The sequence below is a fragment of the Lepeophtheirus salmonis genome, chromosome 13, assembly GCF_016086655.4.
Source record: "Lepeophtheirus salmonis chromosome 13, UVic_Lsal_1.4, whole genome shotgun sequence".
NCBI lineage: Eukaryota > Metazoa > Arthropoda > Copepoda > Siphonostomatoida > Caligidae > Lepeophtheirus > Lepeophtheirus salmonis.
In genome coordinates this window covers 38,004,679-38,032,479 of record NC_052143.2, presented here as the reverse complement: position 1 = coordinate 38,032,479, position 27,801 = coordinate 38,004,679, and the positions used below count along the sequence as shown (strand labels likewise).

Sequence of the window (27,801 nt, the reverse complement as noted above, 5' to 3'; positions counted from 1 at the left end):
TAAGAAATTTGTATATTCCAATTTTGACTTCATTTTTGGATTCCTCACACTTCAAGATAGTTAAGTACCTAATTTCAAGAGATTAGGCCCTTTGGATAAAAAAACATTCAAGAAAATGCAGCGTCTGGTAAAAAGACATTTAAGCGACGTTGATGATTTTGGTCTGAGACGAGTATCAATATCTCATAAACGACTCAGAATTATGTGCTGTAATTTGGCACACTTTATCTACTCATAAAGGGGTCGGGTGAACCTTTTTATTTATTTTCGTTGATTCGACATGGAATGCCCCTCTGTGTAGTGGTAGGTCGTCCAGGACTTGTGTGAAATTTCAGAGTCTTTACAACGTTTATTAGGGGTATTTATCCAAAGATGGCGACTGAATCCCTGTCACTTCTACTAAACACGCCACAGGGGGGCATGTGAAGGGCTTGAAAGGAAGTAACAGAGGATTAACAGATTACGTGACTTCCCTTGATATTTATAGAAGGAGGGCTGTACAATACAATATAATTAATAGGCAAATTAAATCATAATTATAATACGTAAAAGTTACTTCATAGTATTTCTTTATTTCTCATTAATTATAAATGATCTATAAATCGATGTCTCTTGACCTTCATTTCATTGCTAGTGTATGAGTGGAGTTTATTTTTATACAAAACGATTGATAGTGGCGCCGTCTTGCTGCAAAAAAATACAACTCCATGTATGTTAATATTATTATATGGTTACTGGTAGAAGTACCAGTCATTGCCGGAGTAATTAGGAACGGTCTAAAGCACCAATTTTTCTCTAATGATATAGAAGATAACTACCGATGAAGACATCAGTGTTACTCTTTACGTTTTGGCCCGGTGAATTGGCCACCAAGGTCGTGTAATATCACACCTTTTGACTTTTTTCTTTGGGGCTACGTAAAGGCAAAAGCCTATGTTGGTAAACCAGCAAGGATTGAAGCATTGGAACCAAATATTGAGCGAGTTATTCGTGAGATTCCAGTCACAATGCTCGAACGCGTCATCGAAAATTGTCACAAAAGAATAGACCATTTAAAGAGCAATTGCGGCCAACATATGAAGGGAATTATTTTCTAGAAATAATTGTACAGGATTGTTTTTTCGGTTCATAATAAAGTTTTGACCATCATATATTATTTTATGTGTTTTATTTCTACAATCCAAAAACTGCTCGTTTTGAATCACTCTTTACTATGTTTTTCATAAGCTGCAGGTCATGGATAGGTGCACCAGATGTAGTGCTCACCAAGTGGCCGGTGTAGAATAAGACCAGGAACTTGTTCATCCTCTCCATCTTGAAGATAGTGCCCTTGCTCTACAGTTGTTCCTTTGAAAACATGAGTAATTTAATCCAGTAAATGTTCCTAGCAGTCCAACGGTCGTCTTGAATAGTCCCTAGCTTGTCCCAATGAATAGTTTGCGAATTTTTCTCACAAAGAAGAATCATACACAATTCTACCACCTCTGTTTAATATGAACATGGACTTGTTTTCTATAGGAACGTTGCAATTGTGATTGTCATCTTCTATTCCAAGTCTTTTTCAACTTGTTCGATAACTACTGTGAAGTCTGTATCCGATTTTTTCACATTTTAATCAAATTATGGACCCCTTTCTCTCTAGTTTTTCTTTAATTAGCTTCGCTGTACCAATATTGATGACTCTATTACTCACTGTGGTATCAAATAATATGACTGCAATGTTGTCCATGAGAGCCCATATTTGTATCAGTTTAATGTAGCATTGCACTTTTGGATTCTAGTGGGACTTTCTATGAAGAGTACTCCACCAGAGACAAGTAACCCAAGACTTTCTACTTGGTTTGATTCAGTAAGAACATCCCTGATAAGTTTTTCATCCCATAGTAGTGTGAAATAATCTGTTGTGAAGCCATTCATGTCACTTTGGCGCAAGTTATGGAGAGTATTTACCCTATTTTGTCTCGTAGAGGAGGCTGGTATTACAAAAGTCATCAAGATCTGTACCTCCAGTCTTCAATACAGCAGACATCATGGCTCTAGTCTGGTTGCGCTACTAAAAAATTATTCACTAGTAAAAACAGAACGTGGAAATTTTAACTTGATTTTGATATACATCTTGGTGTTAACTCTGTTCCATGGGAGTGGTTATCAATTTTAGTAGGAAGTGTGCATTGCCATTTTAATATTTATTGATGTCATCCTTTCAAAATATAAAAACATATGTATGTTTACTAGTACGAACCTGCCCGTTCCACGGACGTATGGGGGTTGATAATGAATGTATGTTGTGATGTCAATACACTAGCCTGCTCCTAACTTGCCTAAAGTGAAGATCGCTTAATATATGCACCAACTATATAACAACTTTATCTCCAAATAAACTTGTATCCTGCGTAATATCCAATGTTTCAATAGAATGCTCATGGGTCATAAATACTTCAAAATATTACCAAACTAATATGTCAAATTAATTCTACAACTTCACTAAGTATTTGGCTTTATTGACCTTTATTTGAATTTTGGCAATCCAAGAAGAATAAAATGGTAAATGTAATCTTCCCTTCTACTTTTTAATAATAGAGTGAACATAAGTTGTACAGTAACCTCTGGGTAGCTACAATAAAAATAAAGGCATAATATATCGAATTTTGCAAATTTTTGAAAAACGTACATAATAAAGTTATTATGCAGCAGGTAAATCCAATTTACAAAATGAAAGTTGTATGTATGATTAGTTAGTTCACACCAAGGATGCCCAACCTATGTGAAATAACTATCATTGCCACTTGAAATATTTCAATGGCCACAGAACTTATTCATTTAAATTTTATAAGAAATGTCTTCATAAAACAAAATGATAAAATACCTACATATTTCAAATTAGGGCCAAATATTAAAAAAAACTATATCGAAAGCAGTTCATGGTCAAACTGCTTCAAAACTGGCAATCTAGCAACCCTGTAAAAAGAGTGAGTAACTCTGGAATGTTTTGCAGAGTTATTATTAAAGCAAGGCTTGTATTTTTGTTGACGCCTAATAACTCTGGGCAATGCGAGCTAATATTGCAAATATATAATAAAACTAGGCATAAGAGGGATAGATTTTTAATTGAAAGCAAGTTTTAAAGCCTTTTATTTGTTGATTCCATTTTTACATGATCCAATCGCTCACTATTTTCTTTACTAATAACAAAGTTAAAGTGTTTACAGTAAATCTAAAACTTTTTTCATAAGGCTACACAAAATGGCCGACATCAAGTAATGACACTTTATTACGTCATCGTAGTACATTGCGCCATCTTATATATATAGTGATAAAGTTTACAAATAAAAAATATTTTCCCGGGAAATCAAAAACTCTAATGAGTCCATTCATATTTTGCTTAATTACAATGCTTGTATTCTTCGAGAGGTAGAAAAACAAAACAATTCAGGTGATTCCATGCAGAGGATAACTATTATCATAATTAGGCAGTATTATGTCAAAATAGACAGGATTACTCATTTACAAATATTTAAGGTCCAAATGTTCATGAAAGACACTCTTTCATTACAAGAGGCTTAGCTCATTACGGGAGTAGGACATTCAAGAGAGAAATGGACGCTCAAAGTTATTAATTATACATGACGAAAGCAATTTTTTATTATTATTATCTTTGCTCTCATTATAAAAAGGCCGTTGGTACTCTCAGTATTCAATAAGTTCTCGTCTCTAGTTGTTTAATATTAATGAATCAAAGGAGAATGGTGTAAAATGTTTATGTCAAGGGTAAATACGTGTACATTAAGCAGCACCTTTGAAAATCCTCACAAATTGGTAGAGTTGTATAAAAAATAACCTAGCTATTTTCGTTCAAGAGTGTTTTTTATTTTCCAAAGCCTTGTTATTAATTCTTGTAGATATAACATAAAAGTATAAAGTATTCACTGGTACGTTTGCTCATGAATGACGGAAAGTTGTGAGTAAATTATAAGCATTGATGCTTATCGGAAGTATTTTGGGCATTTTAAAAAGGCGGAACAGAAAATCAACATGGTAATCCTGACAATTTGAAGAATATTTTGAATGAGAGCGGCTTAGCTGTCATGAGTTTAGCTACGAGCAGCTATGACGAAGGGGACAAGTAAATAAACAGGGACATATGCAAAAATTACTCCGATGTCGATCATCCTCAATTCCACTCTACGTCCCATAATTATTTACAATTATAACTCCCTACTAATCCTCAGGGCTACTCTCCGTCTTTTATGTGAGCATACAAATAATAGATTGTATGTAGTAGTATGTAGTTCACTACTCAGGAATTAAATAATAATGACAACTGCATAAGAAAAATTAATTCACTCCAAAGTTTGCCAACACCAAAAAAAAAGGGAGAGCTTTAATATACAGCCAGTTTTCATTATGATGACGTTACATTAAATTAGTTGCAAGAAGCTATGATATGAAAGAAATGATTACCAACAGCACTCAATATCCCGTAATGATCAGTGTTGGGCAAGTTACTTCCAAAATGTAATATATTTCATATTACTAGTTACTTGCATTTGAAAGTAATACGTTTCTTTACAATATTACCTTCTGTGGAGAGTAATAAGTTACTGATTACCAGGCTTCCCACCAGCTCATAAAGTGACCCTTACTGTGAAGCTCCTGTCTACTTCTCTGATAAATTGAAAATAGTGTGACAATAACAACTTTAAAAATGTTAAATTATCAGTCGTTTTTGCCATCTTGAAATCTCCAAACCAAATTGTCTTCTTCTTGTGATGATTTAAAGCCGTCTTCTTCTCCTCTCTATTTACAGCTGTTGTACCTGTGGTTTTTTTTTCGAAAACACCTCGCCTGTGAGACAGCTCGGATTGTAATGCACGTTACCGGACTCAGTAATTGTAATAATACTACCGTAATATATTTAGTAGCGTGTTATATTACTCCGTTACTGCCTAATGTAATGCATTACAGCAACGCGTTGCTTTTGTAACGCGTTACGCCTAACACTGGTACTGATATAGGCAGGAATTATTCTGTTGTCGATCATTAAGTCTACTACAATTCCAATAAGATTCCATATCATTCTTAGTGTCACTATATGTCTTTCACGTACTAGTGATGCCTTTATACTAAAAAATTACTTGTTCTCTCTACAAAAATATAGGAGCAATGACAACAGTTTTGAAAAAAACAAAATTATATTGAGGTAGAAACTACAAAACTATGTTGTAAATAAATATTATTTTTATCTATATGATGTAACTCGGTTTAACTTGGTTTTTGGTTTTTTTTTTATAAAAATCCAAAGGTTCAAAACAAATAAATGCAAAAATCTAAAGATTTTCATAAAAAAATTAAATTTTTGCTAAAAATTTTAGTAAAAAAACTTCAAATATGACATTCTTTGGACAAAAATCTAAAAATTAAATTTTTTGCTAAAAAAAAAAAAAAATTAAATTTCAAATATGAAATTTTTGGAAAAAAATTGAAAAATTAAATTTTAAATATGAAATTTTTGGGAAAAAAGTTCAAAAACCTGAATTGGGGCTGGAGGGGTACCGCCCAAAACTCCTGTTCGGACGCCCCTGACTTTTTGCCCTTGTTCTTCCTAGATACACGTGTGTTTTTATTTTATTTCTTTGAAGCAGCTAATCAAATATAAAGTTATTGCAGCTAAGCTGCTCTTCTTCAAAACATCTTTAAATTGCCAGTGTTACCATATCATTTATCGTTTTGTTGCATTTTTACATACCGGGAGGGCATATTTCATTCAATTCTACTAGTTTAATTATATAACATTTATTTTTTTCAGCTTCACAAGAGGTCTGACACTTTGTACTTTTGGGATGGAGTTCGAAAGATTGACATTGTTTTGGCCTATCTGGAAGAGGATGAAAATGATGAAATAGGATTTCAGCACTCTGAAATTCGAAAAACGTTCGAAAGAAATCTTCGAAATGAGGGATTGGAGTTAGAACTCGAACCATTTCAAGTACCTATGTTAATTGAATGTAAATTGAAAAAAAAAACAAAAAAACATTTATTTATTGCAGAGATCTGCGGATGGAAAGACGAATTTCCTGAAAATATACGCTACAGAAGAGGCTCTTCAAAAATACGCTGATATTATGAATATTCAAACCCCTATCAAGGTATAAATAAACTATTCTATTTAACTTTTTTTCTGCGATCAAACAATTAAATTATTCAGTTTTGATATTTAGCCAAATTTGATTCGAAATCGATATGAATAAAATATTATATAAACTAAATGTTTTCATTCTTAAAAATATGGATTCATGTTAAAGATAGTTAATTAATTCATTATTCTTTTCAAAAACATGGAATGAATCTAAACTAATTTTTTTTTTTATTTCCAGAAATTTACGAGCATTTTCTACAGCACGGATGTAAGTTTTTTCCTCTAAAATTTAGATCCTTAATAGTTGAACCCTAGTGTAGAATTATAACATTTCTTAAAGAGCAATTTGGATTCAGATGATGAGTCCTCAAGTATTTGGTCATTTTGGTCTCCTTTTGATAATGATCCCATGATCATCCCACCAGAGCCTAACTTCTTCAATGCAGGTGTTTATTTCAGCTCAGAGGATCGTTTCATTCTCAAGGATAGAGAATCCGAGTTTAATTCCGCTCAAAGAAGCATGATTGTTTGGCAAATCCTTAATAGAACTAGGTATTCACTTGAAGATGAATATAAAAAGGGGATCTATAAACTCCTCTCTAAGAAAGTATATGAAGCAGCTTATCCTCTCCATGATGGACACTACGATCGCCCAAGGAAAGATGGACATATTTCAAATCGAAGAGTGAGTCTTTTATTTTCTAAGTCTGGTTAGAATTTGTTCCTTGTACATTAGACAGGTTTTATTTTCAATTAAAAAGTTGCCGTGATATAGGAAAATTACCTATGCCAAATTGTATTGTCCTACAAGGTCATCTTTAGGTCGCACATCTCGATTTAATTATAAAAAAGGGAAAAACTCTTTAGGGTCATTCCAAGTGAAATCAATAATAGAAAAAAGATATTTTTCACAGATTCATCTTCGATTTAAAATTTAAGATGAACATGTGAGCAAACTTCTGAATATATATACTAAATATTGTTTACAATATTTATGCTTGTTTTGGGTAGATAGTAGTTAAGTGGAATCGAAAGTATCTCTAACAACTTGTTAGATATGTTTAGGATATATTAGAAATGAAAATATTAAAATTTGTCTGAAGAAAATGTACATGTTTGATTTTTTTATGTCAAAATATTTACCTCATTACCTAATCGGTAAAATCTCATTTTGTTGTCTAATAAAATGAAATACAGGAAAAGGATAAAACAATTATCTATTAAATGCTTTTTTAAATGTAGATCGATATCTACAAAAAACTTTTAAAATACATAGATTTAAAAATAGGATAGGTGGCTTTGAGGCCAAAAATTAGCAGCCTCTAATTCCTGATCCAGAAGACAAAATAGGCTAAAATTTTGGATTTTGGAGTTTTGAACTAATATGTGTTAAATTTGAAAAGAAAATTAAAGATAGTGCTGTAACTGAGTGATAGATTTGGCATGGAATGTCCCTTTACTTTGTGTATATAAATACTAAATGTAAATTTTGCAAAAAATAATTTTGATAGACAATTTTTAAGCTTTAAAAAGTGTTTAAAAAAGTTTTTTTTCCTTCTAAAATTGTCCTATGGAACAAACATAAGAGAATAGAGTTAGGAAAACTTGATGACCCGCAATCAGTAACCATTTTTTTATTTACATTTTTGGAAAGGAAAGATCAAAATTTTCTTATATTATTCTCTCTTTTTACTCCACAGGGTAGTTTTAGAAAAAATTTACAAAAATATGTTTTATAGTATACGGTAACTTCGTATAAAAGATATTCGTATATGGACTTTTCGTACAAAACATTTTTTTCTCCGAACCACTAATACTTAAGTAACTATTTAAATGTTCGGAATGTTTTAGGAGTTTAGTAGTTCTCAATTTTTATTGGCTAAAAACAATCCCAACATTCGGTATAAAATTGGGAGGTTGCATCCTGTTTTGGGATCTGGCGGTACCCGAAAACACCCCCAACATTCAGGGTACATTTGGGTTGCTGTGAGGGGCTTTTATTTGTTTCTTAAGTACGGGCTGTGGGGTTCATCCTGTTTTGGGACCTGGAAGTATGCGAAAACACTCCCAACATTGGGATTATTATTGGGGGGGGGGGATTGGGGGAGGCTTAGTTGTTTGTCAAGTATCGGTAGTGGGAAGCATTTCATTTTGGAAGCCGGTGGTACCCGAAAAAATCCCCAACATTCGGGCTACAAAATGATAATTCATAAAGTGTATGCCCCGTTTCCTTATAAATTTATGCGAAAGGGTTTTATACGAAAAAGTTTTTCACAAATATGTTTTAGACAAAGTTACCTTTTACCGATTTTTAGAGGATATAATAATGTATATCATAATTAAATAATGCCAAATAATTATTAATGCTGTATTTTAATCCTAATTGGCGAAATAAAGAACTTTTGTCTCCATTCAAACTTTGAAAAATGGACTTACTACCTAAAGATGACATCGAAGGAAAAAAAAATTGCATAGCTATTTTTATAGTCCACCCCAACTTTTCCACACTTACCGTAATCGAAGTTTGAAAAAAGTAGAAAATGAAACCGGTCTATTTTTACCATTATATTTTTTTGGTGTAACAAACTCATTTGGTCCTTTAACTATCCGTTGTTGAATATCTTGTTTACTTAGTTAATGAAACGGAGTTAAACGTTACCACTAAATATTAAGCCATTTTATAGGTTGATACACAGGCAACAACGAATCATGACTAAGTAATTTCAATTTGTAATATTTTCATAAGTATTTCATTAATTTATTCATTCAAAAATATTAGATAAAATAACAAAAGTATTTGCTTGAATTAATGACAAACAGTAAACATACATTAATTTATACAATTAACAATGTCACAATATCCCCTTTGGTTAGTATCCCTCCATTAGTGAACATCATTTTTACGTAGTTACTGAACTGGTGTAAACCGTTAACCCAAATATTAAACGAATCTTATTATTTGATACAAAGTCGACATTACTATATTTCAATATGTAATATTTGGCGAAACATTTCACCTATATTGCACTTGTAAATATCAATTAAAATGTTCATTAATTAAAAAATTACTTTTTTAATTAATATTAATAACAAGATTATATTTGTGATTATTATAATTAAAAAATCGTATGAATTATTAATTATATTTAACAAATTTTAGGCGCAAAAAATGTACTTGTTAATTTTTGTATGAGGTAGGTCGCAATATATCTAGGGCGTCCGCAGGGGTTGGGCTGTGAAGGCTATAGACCTCCCCAAATTAAGGATTTTTTTCGTTTTACTAAACAATTTAATATTATAAACTTCTTTCTAAACAAATAAATTTTTTGTAAATAGATGTGTATTTTTGAAAAAAAAATTTCAACAAATTAGATATTTAAAATTTAATTTTTCATTTTTTTTTTCAAAAAATGGAAAGTTTTTGTGACTAGCTGAGGATTTTTGAATTTTCTAAGAAAATATTTAATAATTGAAATTTTTTTCGAAAAAATTAGATTTTGTTTTGAAAATTTTTGAAGTTGTATCAGGAGGAGGCTAAAGTGTTCCGGCAAAAAATCTATACTAAATATATTTCAAGCAATTGCATAAAAAATGCGGTACAAAAAATCCCAGTTCGCTAACGAAGGATTACTAAAATTCATTAATTTGTGATTAGTATAGTTAAACCATTATAATATCATTTATTAATTACTTTTAAAGAATTTTTCCTTCCATAAATGTACTTATTCATTTTGATAAGGTTGGGGGTGATATAAAAATAACAACTCATATTACAATAGTAGCAACACCTTACATTAAGACGAAAGAAATAGGGAAATAACGACGACTTAAAAGAGAACAAATAAATCAAATTCCCCAAACCTGTCCACAAAATGGCGAAAAATTTCCAAAAATACTTTGATAATTTTTTTAACGCAATAAAAAGGTTAATTTATTCTCAGAAGTTTATTTTAGGAGCATACTAAAATTTCCAGTAATTAAATATATTTTAAACAGATTTGAAGAAATTTGGCCTACAGAAAATCACAAATGACTAAAGAAAGGCTTAATTAACTTTGATATTGACCGGTCTCAAAGAAAAATTTGATCTTAATCGGTCCAAACAAAAATTTTTAACTGGAATGTCTTACAAAAAAGTTGTTATTAATCGATTTCATTTAAAATTCAGTCTGTAGATTGTGAACAAAAAAAATCGGTCCATATATTTCGAACTGAGAAATTGGTCCAGGATTTAAAAGTTTCAACAGAAATAGGAAAGGGATAAAATTGTTACATAAATTGAAACCAAAAATAATTGGTCTATAAATTGCGACCGGAAAAATCGGATGATAATTGAATTTCGGTTTATGGTCTAAGAATGTAGTTTGGACAAAAATATCCGTCCAAATCAATCTAAAAAATAATTTATTTTTTGACCAGTCTCAACACAAATAAGAGAAAAAATTGGTCAATGGATTGAGAACAAAAAAAAACAAAAAAACGATCTATATATTGAGACCAGAAAATTTAGTCTACGATATAAAAATGGTCCGTAGTCTGGACATAAATACCGGTCATAATAAAAATTCGGTCTTGGACTGATTCTCAACACTAAATGGGTCAATAGATTGAGAGAGTGAAAAAAAATTGATCCATATATTGACACCGGAAGTGCCAGTCTCAACAACGTTTCGGACTTGTTGACGTCTTAGACAGTTGTCTCGGAGACGCCCAACTGCTTGGAGTGGGCGAATGGAAATTTGTCGATCAACGTTCAAGTTGCGTTTTCTCGATTTGTACGTGAGCTAGTGAGCTCAGGTTTATTTTCTTTTGTTACTATTATTTTATCCTTTAATATATTCAATTATGAACTAATTTCCCTCACTCAACCTTCATTAACTTTTGAATTAGTGAGTGTTTAATTTCATTGTACCATTGCTCATTTCACCCGGTAACCATTAAGACCAGAAAAGTCAGTACACGATTTATTAACGGTTTAAGAAATATATTTGGACATAAATAACGTTCTTAATAAAAATTCGTTTTTTTGACTGGGTCTCAACACTAAATGTCTCAATAGATTGAGGGAGTAAAAACTAAGAATAATATGAAAATAAGATTCATATATATTGACACCAGAAAAGTCAGGCTACGAGATAAAAATGATTAAATTTTTGTCAAAGATTGCCGTTTTGAGAGAAATATTCGTCTCAATCTTTATTGATAAATATATGTTCAAGGCCCGAGACTCCACACTAATGATCATGTTATTACTTTAGATACTCTATACGGAATGGGCATCTTGGCGTAAATGGTACAAAAAACAGCCTCTTTGGATGATTAAAAACTACTTTGGAGAGAAAGTTGGCTTATATTTTGCATGGTTAGGGTTCTACACAACAATGCTTATACCTCCATCCATCGTCGGAGTTTTTGTTTTAATTTTTGGAATATTTACGATTGATGCAGAGTGGAACTACCCAAGGTACACACACCAGGGGTGTTGCTAGCTCCTGCTCAAGCTTCCCCCTAAGTTTATAAAGCCATATATATATATATAGGTACTACTAGACTGTAGCTTAATGACAAAAAGTTGGGGATTTAGTATCCAGGGATCTTATTTTTCATAAATGAATAACGAAAGTATATTAATAAATATTATATATTTACACTTGCTATCAAAAAAAGTAGTAACAATGAAGAGAAACATAAAAAAAAAAAAACAACAACAACACCACCGTTATACGCGGTACATAAGGATAATGTTATATTTTTGTACTGCGTATTACACGCATTTTTAACTAAATACATTTATTTATTTGCAGTATGTTTGGAACCAAAATACTCATACCATAAGACAAGTTAGAGAAAGGTTGTTCAAATATTGTGAATAATATATATTGTATTCACAATACTTACGAGTACTAAAATAAAAATCCATTTTAAGATTAATCCATGATTTTAAAGAAAAATATCAAAATTTATTTTTTTTCGACATTTTACAGATTTTCAAATCAAAACACGTCCACGAAAGCATGTTTTTTTTTGGAAGCTTCATGCTTATTTTCTTGTTTAGTGTAATAAAACACAAAATAAAAAATATTGATACACATTTCCCAAATTTTGTTATTTCGGTACACACTAATATATACAATGGAGAAAATAAGTATTTGATTCCGTCCCAATTTTTTTTTAAAGATATGCTCTTTTTTTATTTGTTAGTTCACAACATTAGAAATAATAGTTTATCAATTCATAATCAAATAAATAATTGAAATAATTATAACAATATACATACATAGACTAGTTCAAAATTAGACCTCCACAGATAAATCAATATTCCGTTCTGTGTCCGTATTTGAAAAGTTACATAAGAAGTATGCACTTATCAGTATTGAAAAAAGAAAAAAAAAACGAATCTATAACATTTATGAAAAAAATTAACAGATATGTTTTAAAAAAGGGGTTGTTAGAAGAAAGCTGCTGAGGATAGCCCCAACAAACACCTCCCCCACCATCAAGGATAGGAGGTGGAAACATTATGTTTTGGGGTTGGTGTTACCCTTGGTGACAGCCTCTTTCCCTAAGGACAGGGGACTGAAAATGGATCGGATAGGATAATGTGTCTGTCAGCAAAATAATTGCTCAAAATATACGCCCTAAGCAACAAAGGAACTTCTCAAGAAGAAGAACATTAATGTCACGGAGTAGCCCCGCCATTCTCTAGACTTCAACCCGATATCGGCCAACCGTTATTATTTACCCCTTTTACAAAGTATTCAGGTCCATATCAGGATTCTGGGTGAATTTGACAACAAGTTTATTAACTACTAATTATTAATTGAAACCCAAAGAACATGTTTTAATCAATGTATCCACCCTCAGAATTGATGGTGAGCTCCAGGCGATCGGGGAAGCTGCTGCAGATCCTCTGGATGTACTCTATATTCATTGAGGCTCAGGCCTTGTTTCCAGAGGTCTTCAGGGGTTGGTTCTATTGTGGCATCCCCTGCAGTCCTGAGACTACACTTGTATCTATATAAAATAGTCTTGGGACATCTTTCTGGTCATGTCTGCAATTAAGGAATTCGGCTATTTATTGAAGGCCTTCTTCATATGGCTGACAGACACGGAGGCTTTCCTGCCTTCTCCTGGAGAGTGTTTGAGGTTCTCCCGGGCCTTAAACCACATGGATACATTGTAAATCGTCTTCCTTGAGGCCCCACTCTGCTCCTAGTGAGCCTTTTGGAACAATCCCTGCAGGAAAGCGCTGCGATCTCAATCCTCTCCTCGTACTGTGTGCTAATGGTGGCAACTAGACCTTAAGAATCGACAGCTAACTATATGCTCCACAACATTGTAAAAAAACTGACTCTTAACCTCCCTAAATTTGCATAATGGAGATGAATAAATAATAAATGTTGAGCCAGTATGTCTTTTTTATCAGAGGCAATTTAACAAATTTGCCAAGGGATCTAATATACTATTTATATTTAAAAAAATGAACGTATTTATATAAGTAATTATTTTATGGGTTGATAATTTCTGTGGCTAATTTCCCTAAATAAAGAAAGCTAGCAACACCCATGTCCACCATATTTTTTTATTTCAATATATGTATATTATTTTTTTAGTAAAGATATATGCTATGAAGAAGGTATCAAGAACTTAACAATGTGCCCACAGTGTCCCTATCATTGTCCTTTTTGGGAACTCTCAGAGTCTTGTAGTATATCAAAGCTCACTCATGCCTTTGACAACTCCTCAACAGTTTTTTTTTCTATTTTCATGTCTCTTTGGGGTAAGTTAGTTAGTTAAGGGGTTTTACCAAATATATCAAAATGAAGAGGTTTTGTGATTGAAAACGTGCTTCTAAATAAATTCCATGTAGCAGCATGATAGATTTGGTAAATAGCCTTTATATTTTTTTAGACAATCAAAAAGAGCGGGGAATTCAAAAATTGAACTAATCATCTTTTCTTTCTCTCTGTAGCCACCATTTTTCTAGAACTTTGGAAAAGACGACAATCCATTATCGTATGGGAATGGGATTTATCAAACTATGAGGACATTGAAACGATTAGACCCGAATTTGAAGCCTCAATCAAAACCACACGCATCAATCCCGTCTCAAAAAAGCACGAGCCCTACTTACCCCCACACTCCAAGGCCATACGAGTGGCTTTCACTACATCATTCATTATTTTTATGCTTCTCCTAGTTCTCACGACTGTTTTTTCCATCATGATCTATCGAGTCACTGTTACCGTACTTCTAAATGAATCCATTTCCGAACAACAAAATGCTGCCGTCACACATTCTCAAGTTAAACTATTTGTAGCCCTTACTGCTGGCTGTCTTAATTTGTTATCCATCGTTTTTTTAAATTATGTAAGGTACTTTTAATTCATCCTACCGACTTAACATTATTAATTATTATTCTTACGTAGATTTATGAATTTGTGGCATTGTGGCTCACCAACGTGGAACAACCAAGGTAATAAGGCTATTTAAATATTTAGGTACTCGTGTTGCGTCAACATAAAAACAATGCTCAAAACAAAACAAAAAATGAAAAAATCCTAATTTATCTAATAACTTTATGTATACTCGTAGATAAAGCCCAATAGTTTGCAAAGACGTTCATATCCTAAGGATAATATATTTGGAGAAAAACTGAAATATTTATTAGTAGTGTTTCAGTGAGAAGTCTGTTATTAGGCTTAGGAATCTGACTGTTCAATTTGAACATGTTGTTTGTTCGTCTTGTGTTAGTTCTTAATGGGTTACTTGATATAAAAGGCTTACTCGTGAGAGACAAATTTATTTGAATAAATCATATTTAAAGTTATTAAGTACAGATTAATCAATTTCATTCTGATTTCGTAATGTTAGACAAATAACCGAATAAATAAAAAAATATGAATACACATTTGACAGGCCATGGTAATGAATACTATTTAATCTTATATTTTGTACCTAATGTAACGATCGGGGAGGCAAAATTTATGGATACACTCTTTTTAAGAAGTACATAGGTTATAACTAGTGATGGGACGATTAATCGGAATCGAAAATCGGAAAATTGGTTTTTTTTTTATTTGGGATTCTGACTCGTATTTATTAGGGGTATTTAACTATTTATTCCTTTTTTAAGTAAGGAAAAAATAAATAACCTCCCCCCTCCCTAAAAAAATTGAAAAAATGTTTACTTTTTATTTTAATATTTGAAATTTAATTTAATTTTTGATTTGTGTTCCAAAAAATGTAACTTTCTGTGAATAACTATGTATTTATTTTCAGCATTTTTTTTCTAAAAAAATTTAATATTTGAATTTTTTTTTATTGTCAATTTAATTTTAGAACTTTTTTTCCAAAAAATTAATTTGTTTGAAAAACAGCTGGAGAATGTGGAAACTTTTTCCAAAAAAAATTATATTTTGTGAACAGCTGTGGATTTTAGAACTTTATTTTCAAAATTTTTGGATTTTTTTCCAAAAAAATCCAAAAACCGAGCCGTATAATATAATCCATTAAATTCTTATTTTTTAACTATTATTTAAAATATTAAAAAATCGGCATTGGGATTTTTTTTGGGAATCGTGACATCACTAGGTTATAACAGATGCATTCATTCAACCAACTCTGGTTATGAAGCATTTTCAGCCCACTCCTACGGGCGCCCTTATCCACACTTCTGTTTGAGAAAATTTATTATTGCATTGTTTTGTGTGGACGGGCCTCATTTTTAATCATTCTTTATTAAATAACAATTAATTGGAATACTTTGCTTGACTATCATAGAACATACACGGATTTTGAGCACAGCTACACCTTCAAACTCTTCATGTTTCAATGTATCAACTTTTATTCCTCGTTGGTGTATATTGCCTTCTTTAAAGGAAAGTTCTTTTCACACCCAGGAGATTTTTCAAAGGAGGAAAAGTCTACTATGACACAGTTCGCATTTGATTTATGTGATCCTGCTGGCTGTTTCTATGAACTATTTATTCAATTAGCTATCATTATGGTGGGAAAGCAGGCCATGAACAACATTATTGAGTTCATATTACCGTGAGTTTCAATTTGTTGTAGAGAGTCTGTGTGTAAGTCCTTATTTATTCGGTCCAATCCGGTCTCAGTACGGGTCCTTTGGAATGTCAGTACCAGAATTGATTAAAAAAAACAAGAAGCATAGTAAAGTTACCTCATCAAGGACAGAACTTTATCAGTTTTAGGACTAAACTTAGCCGGACCAAGACTGCAGTCCTCAAACCTTAATAGGGATTGACCCAACACTATTGAGTCCACAATTAGTAAACGATTTGGACAATGGTCTGAGATTACTGTCCGGACCAAAATAGAGATCCCAATCATTCTAGAAAAAATAATTTATGACTAGTGTAGGATCAGTCTCCCCCCCCCTTTTCAGTCTTTTTGTTGTATCGATTTTTGTTGGGAAAAAAATAGAGCGAATTTTTCTTTTTGACTGATCTAGACCGAACTTTTCCTTTGGACTGATTTAGACCGAATTTTTATATGAGACCGGTCCAGACCGAGCTTTAGTACGGTCCAAAAAAATATAACAGTCTCATTCTGCCCTAGGACCGAAACCCAACCCTAGTAACTATGTCGTTTGAGCTGTTGCTATTAAGATCGATAAGAACCGGCCTAGGACTAACAAATTTGAGACCGAACCGAATAAATAAACCGATCATGGAGTCTCAATTATAATGGGTACCCATAATAGATACAACTAAAACCTGTTTTGTGTGCCATTTAGGAAGGTGATCATAATGTGGAAAAGATATGTGTACCGCACAAACATCGTTGACAATGAAAGTTCAAATAACGAAATCACAAGATGGGAGATGGACTATAGTTTAAAGTCCGTGGATCGAATCACACTCTTGGACGAGTATCTAGAAATGGGTATGTTTTCAGAAGTGTCTGCAGAATTATATTGGGAAGGAGGGATTTTGGATTTTTGTTGAAAAAAAAAAAAAATTCAAATATAAAAATTTCCAAAATTTATAGCTATTCTCCAAAAATTATTTTTCTTGGAAAAAATTTCACAAATCCACTGCTGTTTAAAAAAAATAATTTTTTTGGAAAAAACTCCAAAAAATTCCCAGTTGTTCTCAAAAAATTTAATTTCTTTTTCAAAAAATTTTCTGAAAAGCAATTAAAATATTAAAATTTTTGGAGAAAATTGATAGTAATTTAGAGAAAATCAATTTTTGTGGAATAAAATTTGAAAAATGTAATTTTTTGAAAAAAAAATTGAATAATTCAATAAGTTTCGAATATTAATTTTTTTAGTAAAAAACAAAAAACCCTTAATTTTGGGTTGGAGCTACAGCACCTCACACTCATACCTCTGCGGACACCCCTGCTTTTATGTCTCGACCAATCATTTTGTAACCTATTATATAATGTTTATTATTATAATGTTTTTCACGTTCCTCTTATAGTGATTCAGTATGGCTTTGTCACACTTTTTGTGGCTGCCTTTCCCTTGGCTCCTCTATTTGCACTCATCAATAACGTTGTTGAAATCCGCCTTGACGCTAATAAATACGTTACAAGTATGAGGAGGCCTTTGTCCCAAAGGACTGAAAGCATTGGGGCATGGCAAGAAATACTTCAGGCCATCACTTATATATCTGTCATTTTCAACGTAAGTATATTTAGAAAAAAGTAAAAAAGAAACACCTCAACCTTTTTTTTTATAAACGTGACACTTAGGGAATCACGATAGCGTTGGCGAGTGATTTTATACCACGAATGGTCTATAGTTATGTTCACTCAGAGGATTCGACATTGAGGGGCTATGTAAAATATACTCTTACTGGTGAGTAGATGGATAGAGTTGTAGAAAGCATGACCACCAACGTCTGCTAGACACTTTTTAGTTGACAATCTGAGTAATGTTTTTTAATGTTCCAAAGCTGTTGTCATTTCTCTTGACGAGATAACATACAAATATAAAGTAACCACGAGTAAAAGGGGCAAGTGAAGCCACAGTTTTTCAATAATTATTGTATAATAATTTCATAGTTGTGATCAGTTGGCTAACTACCAACTGATTTAGGGCCCATTTTCTGTTTCTTTTTAGAGAAAAAGTTGCGTGGCACAAAAAAATAACAACGTGAGAAAGATAAGACAGTCACAGTATTAACAAGTTAATATTGGGAGTAAATATATATATCCTGTGTACAAGTTGAGATGTCTGTACAAGTTGCAAATTGTATTAGCAAATTGTACAAGTTTCAATTTATTCGTCTTAAAAATGCCTAAATCATAATTACAAAAAAACGCCATTGCTTGATTTGGATCTATGAAAAATTACTTATTCATTAGTCAATGAAATATAATATAAGTGTGGACATTTGAACTTTATATTGTGCCATAGAAAACTTATATTTGAGAAATTTGTATTAAAATAGTTAAAAATGACACCATTAACATATGGATCATCCATTAATTAATGATTCAATTATAATAGTATCCTCATCATAAGTACCGTTTATGTATTGTGAAATAGGGAGTTAGGTTTTTTTCTCCCTTTAGGGATATTGATTTAGTCAACCATTTAATAAATTTAATCAGCTCAGCTGATGTATGCAAAACCAATAAGTAGTGTTAAATTTAAATAGTCAAAAAACATATTCTCCAAACACAAGGACATCTGAATCTTTTTGTATAGTAGCTGAATTATTTTACCAGAGCTTTATATTCAAAAATACGTTTGCCTCACAATGCCGAACTGTCGTCTCTTTATATTTCTTTATCTATCATACGAGTGCGTGCTCATAAATAGTGAAGAAAATCATGTATATTTTGGGCATGCTTAAAGAAAAGAAACGGGAAAAATAACGCGCCAACTCTGACAATTTGAATAATTTTTTTTTGGAGAAGAACAACTAAGCTGTCATGACGTTTCATGAGATCAGCTACACGCAGCTGTGATAAGGATAAAGTGATGAGGCTTACTTCAATGTCGATCATCAATTTTACTCTGAATCCACCAATCCTCAAGGTTACTTTCCGTCTTGTATGAGCCTGCAGGAATGTTCAATCAGGGTTTGAATATAATTGAATGTAGTAGGAGAGGATGCCCTTTAATCAGGAATTAATAGTAATTAATTACAAAAAAAAAAAAACAGGGCCCAGCTGAAAAATACATACAATTTGCATCACTAGTTAGAATTGAGGATTCCCATCCGTGTAACTTGAAACTCCATGACATCTAAGCAAAAATATTCCTCAGAGTTAAAGAGTTGACCGGTTGGCCATATTTTCTACAACTTTAAAGTTAATACATTAAATGTACATTCTATATTCATGCTTTTTATGTAGAGTTTAACACGTCCGTATGGGGGAATCAAACCTTCACGGATTGGCCAGGTCCAAAAAGTCTCAAAGAAAAGGATTTACCGGCTACTTGCTACTTTAAAGCATTGCGAGAACCTCCAGACTATCGTTTATCACGGATTTTCTTTCATGTTTTTTCTGCACGACTTGCTTTTGTTTTGGTTTTTGAGGTAAATATGGACAAAATATTAAATTTTAATAGTGAACACCGACCTTTTGGACAGTCTACACACTAGGACCTTCACTTCCCCTCTTATGCGGACGTTAGGGCATTTTTTTCCTATTTTTTTCTTCACATAATGAAACTTACCAGTGCAAAATTTTAATATTTTGCAATATATTGAAAATTTAACTGTACAAAAGTCAACTTCCTAATTTTTCTAACAGCATAAATAGTTGTATTATAAAGTATTTTGTATCAAATCATTATAGGAACCTTTATAACCGTTATTTTCTGATCAAACGAAACACCAACTATGACGTATTCATATGTGATGCGTCAACATAAAAAAACCCTGAAACCCAAACACAAGTAATAACACCTAAGATTTTAAATATAAATCCTTTTCTGAATTAATAATTAAATAGCTTTTTAAATTTAACAATAAAAAGAAATTGAAAGGATGAGCTTCTAACATCGAGGGTTAATGCCAAATTGTATCTACTCAAAAATAAAAAATATTCGTCTTATTGCCTAGTTTATGTTATTCTTAAAGTCTCATATTTTATATTAATATTTGAAAATAGAAAAATTCAGCCGGTTGATTTGAACTTCTTGGATACATTTGATTATAAAAATTGTATAATGGCTTTTTTCATTATAAAAAAATAGAGTGGCCAAGGTTAATTATGTATTTGAGGTACAACAATTTGGCTCGTACCCCCCACAAGATGTCCTAGAACCAAGTATTTCTGTGTCTTGAAAAAAGTATTTAAAAGAATTTTTTTTTAGCATTTTGTTTTTGGAATAATTGGTTTGATGAGAGTCATGATACCGGATGTGCCACAGGATATTAAAGTTCAAACTCAGCGAGAGGAAATACTCAATAGTGAACTTCTTTTAGAATCTCCAAATAAGACAAATCCTCATAAACATTACAGGGACAATGGCAACGAAGAAGAAGACTTGAAGTATGTTATTCATCAAACACGAAAGGATTCGGTTGTGGGGAAAACTTTATCTCCACGTGAAATGTTAAGGAAGAATCGAGACTCTCATGTAGAGCCTGGTGGAACTCTAGATATTTTTCAACTTTTGTGAGAATATTGAAAAGGATTTTTGTAGGATATGTTGTAAATGCATGTTCCTTTGCAAACACACTGGATTGACGTAATTTTTTTAATTTGTGATATGAATTAAAGGTTTTGTGATTCAGATAGGAACTATTCAATATTATGTACAATGAATTTATGCTTATATTTAATTTATTTTCTTAAATATACCACTTTTCAAATTAGAGATATCGTGAAAAAGTTAATATTTAAAAGCTTAGAAAAGGGTTTAAACCGTAGCGGCGGAACGATTAAAAAAAAAAAAAAAAAAAACCGAATTCCGAGTCTCATGCGATTCTTGTAAAAAATCCTGATGCCGATTCAGATTCTTTAATATTTTAAATAATAGTTAAAAAAACATTTTCCTATCTAAAACGTCCACAGAATTATATATATATACATAATTTTTTTAGGGGAGTTAAATTTTCTATAAAAAAATGATTTTTTTTGAAATTTAATTTTAATTATAAAATTTGATATTTAATATTTTTTCTATTTTAAATATAAAATTTGATATTTAATGGTTTTTTTTTTTAAATCAACAACAATTCACAAAAAAATTAATTTTTTTGAAAAAAATTTCCAAAATCCATAGCAATTCTCAAAAAATTAAATTTTTGGCATAAAATTTTTTAAACATCACAGCTGTTAATATAAAAAAAAATTTTTTGAATTTTTTTTTTCTAAACTTTTGCTGTTTTTTTTTTTGTAAAAAATTTGTAAAAATATTTCTAATATAAATTTCTTTTACCAAAAAAATTCAAATATTGAATTAAAAAAAAATCAAAAATAATTCATAGAAAATTAAATTTTTTGGAAAAGAATTTGAAAATTTTTTTTTTGTGGAAAAAAAATTCTAAAAAATGTAATTAAATTTTCTAGTAAAAACAAAAATTCCTTATTTTGAGAGGGGGCTGTGTTTTTTCCTAATTTGGAAGAGTATTATTTAGTTAAATACCAGTAATAAGTTAAAGTAAATAAGAATTGGAATTTTCTAAATTGAACACTATTTTCCCAATTCTAGAAAAAACACCCACTTCTCCAATTCCGATTAATCGTCCCATGACTACTAAAGAGTTATGCTAATTGGAAGCCTTTTGTCCAAGCTAAAAAAAATCCCAAAAATCAACATTGTTTCCAATAAAATAGGAATAATTTTTTGGAGAGAGCGGCTTAGTTGTCATGACGTTTCATAGATATGATAAAAACAGATGTTCAAAAGTTGATTGTAGTTTAAAAAAAAACAAAACATGAAATAACGTAAACAAATGATTTTTTTTTTGGCAATAAACTTTATTTACTTCCCAATATGACGACCTGTAAACTTAATACATTTTTAATGCATTTTGACATCCCTTCATAAAGATTATTCAAAGGATCTAAAGAAATTTTCACCAAGCTTTTGTCTGTTATTTTTTTCATTCATCCTTTGAAGTTGCTGGCGCCTTTTTATTGAGTTCCTCCTGGACCAAGGCTCACAAATTTTCAATGGGAGACAAATTAGGACTGTTGGCAGGAATCAAAGTTGTCTGCAATCCACTTTTGTGCCTTTTTGAAGTGGTGAGTAGGGGCGCCATCCTGCTGGAAAATAGCTCTTGTTGTGTCCGACAACATTTTCCTCTTCAAAAGAGGTCCAGTTTCTTTAGTACGAGACAAAGTTGGCATCTGAGACTTGCTGAGGATCTACGTTAATAGTAGTACTCGGCCGACACAGTTTGGTTTCGTGGAATCAGGTGAAGATTTGACACTGCTTTGTGGCTGATAACGCCCCAAACCTTAATTTTAGAAGGAAATTTCACAGTTGGAGTGGGTTCCACATCTCCCTTATCTCTTGCTTCTATCATTTGGGACATGAAATAGCTCAAATGGACTTTCATCACTGAAGAGGATACATTTACAGTCATCTGCAGTCCAGTGTTTCCGCTTACGACAGAATTGAAGCCCGGCCTTCCTTTGTTTTTCTGAAAGTTTGGCGTGCAGACGAGGTTTGTATGGGGAAGCATTCAATGAATGCCTCAGGTAGGTGTGAACAGATGACTTGGATATTGGATAGCCCTTTAAAGTCAGTCATGCTGCAAATTTCCTTGTGGATTGCCTCTTTTTGGTCAAAGATTTTGAAGTCAGCAGTTTGGGAACTTTGCTAATTTTTTTCTTCCTTCCTCGACCTTTCTGATTTGGAAGGGTTTGTCCATCCTTCCTTTTCTTACACCAATTCTCAATGGTCCTGAGAGGAATTTGTAACCTTTGAGCCACGGCTCTCTGGCTTGATCCACCCTCTATCATGCCAAAAGCCTAGGCCCTGGTCTCCGAAGAGTGCTCTCTCACCATTTCGGATATTGAATTTCAACTAACATCCTGTCGTGTTTTCTGAGACCTTTTATACTGATGTATGATGCAAAATTATTGCCTCAGAAAAATTAAATATTGCCTAATGATTGAATCAGCCAAATTTCATTTTATTCCGACCAAAAATAATTTGTTTTTTTCAATAAAATGGATATTTTGAAAAGTTTGTCTAGATGATAATCCTTTCTTTGTGGTAAAAAATTGACAAATCCAAATTCGCAAAGGAAATTGGAACAACTTGTCTGGATTAAATTTGAAAAAAAAGTAGTAAATATCTTTTTTTGGCCTTGTACAGAGAAACACAAATTTAGTAAGTTTTTTTTCTTACTTGGAAAAAAAAAGTTATGACAAATAATGTCATCAAAAAAAAACAACCCTCAATAACTGTTTCAGTTTTCAAATATTGCAAAACCGACTTGAACATTTACGTTTGCATATAAAAGACAGAGAAGATTGAAAATCCTTTGTATAATAAACATGTTGGGGATAAAAGAAACACAAAATCAGCATGGTAACCCTGCCAAATTTTGGAAAGAGATCAGCTACATTCAGCTGTGACATAGGAGGAATTTGAAATTTAATTTAATATGGAATTTTTTTACACAAAATTTAATATTTGGAATTTAAATATTAAATTTTTAAAATTTTTCTTCGAAAAATTTTATATTTAAAGAAACTTTTTCGAAATTTAATTGTCAAATTTTTTCGAAAAAATTCCATTTTTTGAAGTTTTTTGAAATTTCACTTTAATTTTTTTCCCTAACAAATTCATCTTTTATGAATAACTCTAAATTTTGAAATGGTTATCCAAAAAATTTAATTTTTTTTTGAATAACTATGGATTTTTTAATTTTTTTCCAAAAAAAATTATTATTTTGTGAATAGCAATGGATTTTTGATTTTTTTGTTAAATAGTTTAATTATTTTTGATACTTTTTTTCAAAAAATGTAATACTTAAAAATTTCATATTAGAAGTTTAATTTTTGAAATTTCCTTCCAAAAAAATTTATTAAATAACTCTAGATTCTTAAATTTGGGTCTAAAAAATATATTTTTTATAAATGACTCTAGTTTTTTAAATTTTTGTCAAAAAAATAAATATTTTTTGTGTGTAGCCGTGGGTTTTTGAAATTATTTTCTAAAAAAAAATTTTTTCAAATTTTTCCTAATAATTGTAATTTTCGGATTCCTTTTCCAAGAACCAAAACCAAACCAATTTATATATGTATATTTAATCTTGCAGATGCCCTTGGATGTAGAGTGGGTTTGTGCATAATTTTTTCATCTCATAGCTACTGGCAGCTAATTAAAAGAAATACCAAAACAGCGAAGCTGTTTTTCCCCAAAAACATTCTCCTCCAAATCGTCAATTTCAATTTTTTTTATCAATTCATAGGTCATATTTTTGACAACCAACCTAGTCACCCGCTATAATATTCTCACGAGCAGACAATGAAAAAACAATTCATTCCTTAATTAATGATTAATTTTATTAATAGCCCCATAATAGAGCTAGCATTAAATGAAAGCAACGATTACCTAAATGCCCTCAATGATTAATTATTCATATTTAATTAGCTGAGTATGTTTTACTACGTACTTTGAGCTCTTTTCTGCTAGAAGGAGATTAACTTCATATTATTCCGTTAGGTAAAAATATAATCTGTTTCTATGTGGTACATGGGGAAGATTAAAAATACTTTGATACATGATCCTGGATTTTAGAATACGTACATCTGTATTCAAGCGTTCTATTTTGAATAGTTCAAACGTTTCATTTGCAAATATGAAGTGGTGGTATTCGTTGCTTATAATCTTCTTTCTATTAGATTCAATTCATTCTTTGAAAAGAGGTAATTACGTAAAAATTTGGGCATGGAAAATGGCCGTCATTTACTAAAAGTATCAGGTTGTATAATATTTCAATATACATTGGACGAAATAGTCCCGGTAATTTTGCCTTAAACTATTTTCCCTCAGGACATTTTTCATTAAAGCCATTTTTCACAAGGAGATTTCCTCTTAATATTTAAATAAATGAGGTTTATAATTTGTTATTGTGAAAAAATTTTGGCTAAAATTGAGGAGCCTCTTTAATTTTCTAAATCAAAACATGTAATATTTATTAGAATGCATTTAATGTTTTCTTTTCTTTTGGAACAAGGAAAGAATTATGCTTTAGCCTCACTTGGTTTTCAATCCATGAGTCTTTTTTAATATTGATTAATTGATAACGGAGAAGTGATTAACAATTACGTTACTCGAATCGTTGTCGTGTTTATTTATATTTGTTTTTCTTATTAAACTAATTTTATTAAATATTTTGTCTCTGTTTAGAATTAGTTACAGAGTGAGATTTTGTTTGTGTATGATTTGGTATTTTAGGACATGTATTCATCATTTTTCCTACAGAAAACAACTATTTAATGCGTTTTATAGTGCTATACATTACATATTTTTATTAAAAAAATACCAAACGAACATCAATTTAGACGAAAATAGCAAAAATGACCTAAAAATCTCATTTATTTATATTTTAGGCCGAAATATCTTTGTGGCAAAATGGTTTAAGGGAAAATGTTGTGAGCAAGGTAATTTAAGGCAAAATTATCTATCGCAGGAGAACATTAGCATTTTATCCCTTGCCGGTTTTGTTAGTTTGTCCACGGTCTATAAAATTTACTGGTAGAATTATTTGAAAAGTGAGATACATTATTTGAGCAAACAAAAATGTGTTTAGAGAAATAAAAATTATGAGTATAGCCCTAAAAACACTATCGTCAAGCATGGGGGTGGAAAAACAATTTCACGACTTCGAAGGGAAGAAGGACGGGCCCATGCATCTTGGAAATCTTGTGCAATAACCTCTATCCTAGGGCTCATATCTCAACTTTTTCAAAATATAAGATAACACAAGTTAGCTGTAAACAAGCAATACAGTGAAGAAAATTAGTATTTGATCCTTTACCGATTTTGTAAGTTTGTCCAATGATAAATATTTTCTATGGGATGGACGTCCAGAGACTGTTTAGCCCACTCCATGACCTTAATTAGTATTGTTTCGGTCCTTATCTAGTACCAAGGACCGTAGTTTAGTCCATTCTGGTCCCATCCAGTCCAATCCCAATTGTCGGTCCTTCAAGAAGGCAGAATCGGTCCCTCGTGACGTAAATGAGGGTGTTTTTCCTTTGTTAATTATTCCATTATATAATCGACTAAATTATATAACTTAGTAAAAATATAATACGTTCGTATTATATTCCATTGAAATGAAAAAAAAATAGTATTTCTTGCAAGATATGTGTAATAATCTTAAAATATATTTCATATATCTTATTTGGCCTAATAAACCATTTTAGGAAAAATTCCAAGGACTAACGGTCTTGCGATCCAGTCTCAATGATTACCAGCCAAAAGGAACGGTCCTAAAACCGGACTGGACCGAATAAATAAGGACTGACACAACACTAATCTTAATATGATTCTTCTTGAGCCACTACTTTGTTGCCTTGTCCTATACTTTGGATCATTCTCGAGCTGGAATATTACCTATTGCACGATCCATTTTCAATGCCCTGTCCTAAGATAAAAAGGTTGTTACACAAGATCTTACCGGAGGAATTTTCCATTCCATGTGGTCAAGTCGTCCTTTCCCTTGGGATTAAGATTATCATTTTAGAGTTTTAGAATAAAACTACTTTAAAATTATTATATTTGTCAGTGGGATAAATTACAAAATTGGGAAGTGATCAAACACTTATTTTCTTTTTGGTATCCTTAGTTTAAAGCCAAATTGTGCAAAATGGCATTTTGAAAAAGTTGATATATGAACAGTTTTTATTCTTATCTCTTAATTAACTTTTGATCATACCTCATATGGGATTATGAGTTTTAGTATAGCTTTAAGTATATCCATCGATAAACTACAATATATCAAAGCTGTAATATTTGTATCTACAAATTCAACTCAGAAGTACTACTCTGGATAATATTTCAAATTCACCATAAAAAATAACATAATTGTTAGGTCCTTTTGAATCTAATGAATTGATTTTTATAAATCGAAGTAAAATATAAGTGTAATTTTTTTTAGTAAATGACGTACAATTTTTCAAATCGATATGCTCCTAAAACCCTAAAATATATTTATGGGAGTCCATCCACGAGTAATTTTCACGATACAACGGACTACACGCAAATTTCGTATGTTGCATCATTCATAGTCTTGTGTCAGTCATGTCATGTCCAGTTTTATGAATGGTCCTTACGACCATTGGTCCTTTGTATTGTCAGTACTAGAACTGTTTATTAATAATCAATAATAAATTTCAGTGACATCATCAAGGACCAAGCTTTATAAGTTTTAGGATTAAACTGGACCAGACCGAGACTGTACTCTACGGGATTCCAGTCTTCAATCCCGTGTAAGGACTGACACAACACTAATTATTGGTAGTATTCCTACTCAGAAATGAAACACTGGATCCGTAAGTCAATTCAAATCTGATTTTTAGGTCTTAAAGATGAAGAACTGAGCATTTTGATGATTTTTTGATTAGTGATATATCGTAAACCAAAGCAATTATGCCCAAGTATAGTACACAATTGAAAAGCTAATAGTTAGCTAAGCCCAAAATTAAGTTCAGCATTACTTTAATCTTTGACCTTTTAAATTTTTCAAGATTGGTTC

At 31.5% G+C, this 27,801-nt stretch overlaps 1 protein-coding gene across 4 annotated transcripts in view; it reads left to right on the top strand.

Moving 5' to 3' along the window:
• The window catches only part of LOC121128417 (anoctamin-5), a 39,251-nt gene extending 18,302 nt beyond the window's left edge, over positions 1 to 20,949 (top strand). For 2 of the 4 annotated variants that reach the window (XM_040723995.2, XM_040723994.2), the window contains exons 2-15: positions 5,807 to 5,986; positions 6,048 to 6,146; positions 6,375 to 6,404; positions 6,477 to 6,821; positions 11,395 to 11,600; positions 13,750 to 13,916; positions 14,109 to 14,506; positions 14,566 to 14,612; positions 15,920 to 16,189; positions 16,899 to 17,047; positions 17,590 to 17,795; positions 17,864 to 17,969; positions 19,478 to 19,662; positions 20,445 to 20,949. In XM_040723995.2, coding sequence (XP_040579929.1) covers positions 5,807 to 5,986; positions 6,048 to 6,146; positions 6,375 to 6,404; positions 6,477 to 6,821; positions 11,395 to 11,600; positions 13,750 to 13,916; positions 14,109 to 14,506; positions 14,566 to 14,612; positions 15,920 to 16,189; positions 16,899 to 17,047; positions 17,590 to 17,795; positions 17,864 to 17,969; positions 19,478 to 19,662; positions 20,445 to 20,753 — 2,697 coding nt within the window. In that variant the 3' untranslated portion in view covers positions 20,754 to 20,949. Of the gene's footprint in view, positions 1 to 3,663; positions 3,817 to 5,806; positions 5,987 to 6,047; positions 6,147 to 6,374; positions 6,405 to 6,476; positions 6,822 to 11,394; positions 11,601 to 13,749; positions 13,917 to 14,108; positions 14,507 to 14,565; positions 14,613 to 15,919; positions 16,190 to 16,898; positions 17,048 to 17,589; positions 17,796 to 17,863; positions 17,970 to 19,477; positions 19,663 to 20,444 lie in introns of those variants that run through there. The other 2 variants (XM_040723996.2, XM_071892899.1) reach the window with 2 other exon arrangements.
• The last annotated feature ends 6,852 nt before the right edge of the window (positions 20,950 to 27,801 follow it).